At 53.6% G+C, this 2500-nt stretch overlaps 1 protein-coding gene across 1 annotated transcript in view; it reads left to right on the top strand.

Annotated features, from left to right (window-relative positions):
• Nucleotides 1–2500, top strand: part of prkn (parkin RBR E3 ubiquitin protein ligase) — a gene marked incomplete at its 3' end in the record, with an annotated part of 22777 nt that overhangs the window by 10949 nt on the left and 9328 nt on the right. The window contains 2 exon segments of the mRNA XM_034134729.1: nucleotides 474–714; nucleotides 1605–1714. Coding sequence (XP_033990620.1) covers nucleotides 474–714; nucleotides 1605–1714 — 351 coding nt within the window.

Below are 2500 nucleotides of genomic sequence, written 5' to 3'. Positions count from 1 at the left end.
TGAGGAACCTCTTCTACAGGTGAGGAACCTCAGGTGAGGAGAACCTCCACCCTGCAGGTGAGGAACCTCTTCTACAGTTGAGGAACCTCAGGTGAGGAGAACCTCCACCCTGCAGGTGAGGAACCTCTTCTACAGGTGAGGAACCTCAGGTGAGGAGAACCTCCACCCTGCAGGTGAGGAGTCCCTCCGGCCTGCAGGTGAGGAACCTCAGGTGAGGAGAACCTCCACCCTGCAGGTGAGGAACCTCTTCTACAGTTGAGGAACCTCAGGTGAGGAGAACCTCCACCCTGCAGGTGAGGAACCTCTTCTACAGGTGAGGAACCTCAGGTGAGGAGAACCTCCACCCTGCAGGTGAGGAGTCCTTCCGGCCTGCAGGTGAGGAACCTCTTCTACAGGTGAGGAACCTCAGGTGAGGAGACCCTCCGCGCTTAGTTACTCTATTTAACCCTAACTCTCTCCCCCCCCCCCCTCAGGAAAGTGACCTCCCGGAGCAGAGCACCGTTCATGTGGTCCTCCCCCCTTCGGACTCCTCCCCCCCCCTCCCCCCTTCGGACTCCTCCCCCTCCCTCCCCCCTTCTGACTCCTCCCCTTCCCTCCCCCCTTCGGACTCCTCCCCCTCCCTCCCCCCTTCTGACTCCTCCCCTTCCCTCCCCCCTTCTGACCCCCAAACAGGGGGAGGAGCATCAGACGAGGTTCCGGCTGCAGGTGAGACAGGTGAGTCTGTTGGCATCACTGCATTCAAAGCAAACGACCCAAATGAATAAAGCAGTGATGAAAGCAGAAGCGTTGACTTGCTGCAGGTCTCTGGTCTCAATGGGATTGACCTGGTTCCATTACTCTGCAGTAACTGCATGGAACCAGGTCAATGGGATTGACCTGGTTCCATTACTCTGCAGTTACTACATGGAACCAGGTCAATGGGATTGACCTGGTTCCATTACTCTGCAGTTACTACATGGAACCAGGTCAATGGGATTGACCTGGTTCCATTACTCTGCAGTAACTGCATGGAACCAGGTCAATGGGATTGACCTGGTTCCATTACTCTGCAGTGACTAAATGGAACCAGGTCAATGGATTGACCTGGTTCCATTACTCTGCAGTTACTACATGGAACCAGGTCAATGGGATTGACCTGGTTCCATTACTCTGCAGTAACTGCATGGAACCAGGTCAATGGGATTGACCTGGTTCCATTACTCTGCAGTGACTAAATGGAACCAGGTCAATGGGATTGACCTGGTTCCATTACTCTGCAGTTACTACATGGAACCAGGTCAATGGGATTGACCTGGTTCCATTACTCTGCAGTTACTACATGGAACCAGGTCAATGGGATTGACCTGGTTCCATTACTCTGCAGTTACTACATGGAACCAGGTCTCTGGTCTCAATGGGATTGACCTGGTTCCATTACTCTGCAGAGTACCTGCATGGTCTGTCCATGTCTCCACCCTAACAGACCATGTAGTCACTCTGCAGAGTACCTGCATGGTCTGTCCATGTCTCCACCCTAAGAGACCATGTAGTCACTCTGCAGAGTACCTGCATGGTCTGTCCATGTCTCCACCCTAACAGACCATAATGTTCTCTGTTCTCTTCAGGTTCCTGCAGTTCTTTCTTCGTGTTCTGTAAGACCTGCAGGTCGGTGCAGCCGGGGAAGCTGAGGGTCCGCTGCAAGACCTGCAGGAACACAACGCTGACTCTCAGCAGGGTGAGAGACTCAGGGGGAAGACTCATGATGCTGACTCAGGTCAGGGGGAAGACTCATGATGCTGACTCAGGTCAGGGGGAAGACTCATGATGCTGACTCAGGTCAGGGGGAAGACTCATGATGCTGACTCAGGTCAGGGGGAAGGACTCATAATGCTGACTCATGTCAGGGGGAAGACTCATGATGCTGACTCAGGTCAGGGGGAAGACTCATGATGCTGACTCATGTCAGGGGGAAGGACTCATAATGCTGACTCAGGTCAGCGGGAAGGACTCATAATGCTGACTCAGGTCAGGGGGAAGGACTCATAATGCTGACTCAGGTCAGGGGGAAGGACTCATAATGCTGACTCAGGTCAGCGGGAAGGACTCATAATGCTGACTCAGGTCAGGGGGGAAGGACTCATAATGCTGACTCAGGTCAGCGGGAAGGACTCATAATGCTGACTCAGGTCAGGGGGAAGGACTCATAATGCTGACTCAGGTCAGCGGGAAGGACTCATAATGCTGACTCAGGTCAGGGGGAAGGACTCATAATGCTGACTCATGTCAGGGGGAAGGACTCATAATGCTGACTCAGGTCAGGGGGAAGGACTCTAATGCTGACTCAGGGGAAGGACTCATAATGCTGACTCAGGTCAGGGCGAAGGATTCATAATGCTGACTCATGTCAGGGGAAGGACTCATAATGCTGACTCAGGTCAGGGGGAAGACTCATGATGCTGACTCAGGTCAGGGGGAAGACTCATGATGCTGACTCAGGTCAGGGGGAAGACTCATGATGCTG

The sequence above is a fragment of the Trematomus bernacchii genome, unplaced genomic scaffold (genome assembly GCF_902827165.1).
Source record: "Trematomus bernacchii unplaced genomic scaffold, fTreBer1.1, whole genome shotgun sequence".
In the NCBI taxonomy this organism is placed as follows: Eukaryota; Metazoa; Chordata; class Actinopteri; order Perciformes; family Nototheniidae; genus Trematomus; species Trematomus bernacchii.
The sequence above is the reverse complement of the archived record's forward strand: the minus strand, read 5'-3'. Positions and strand labels throughout refer to the sequence as shown.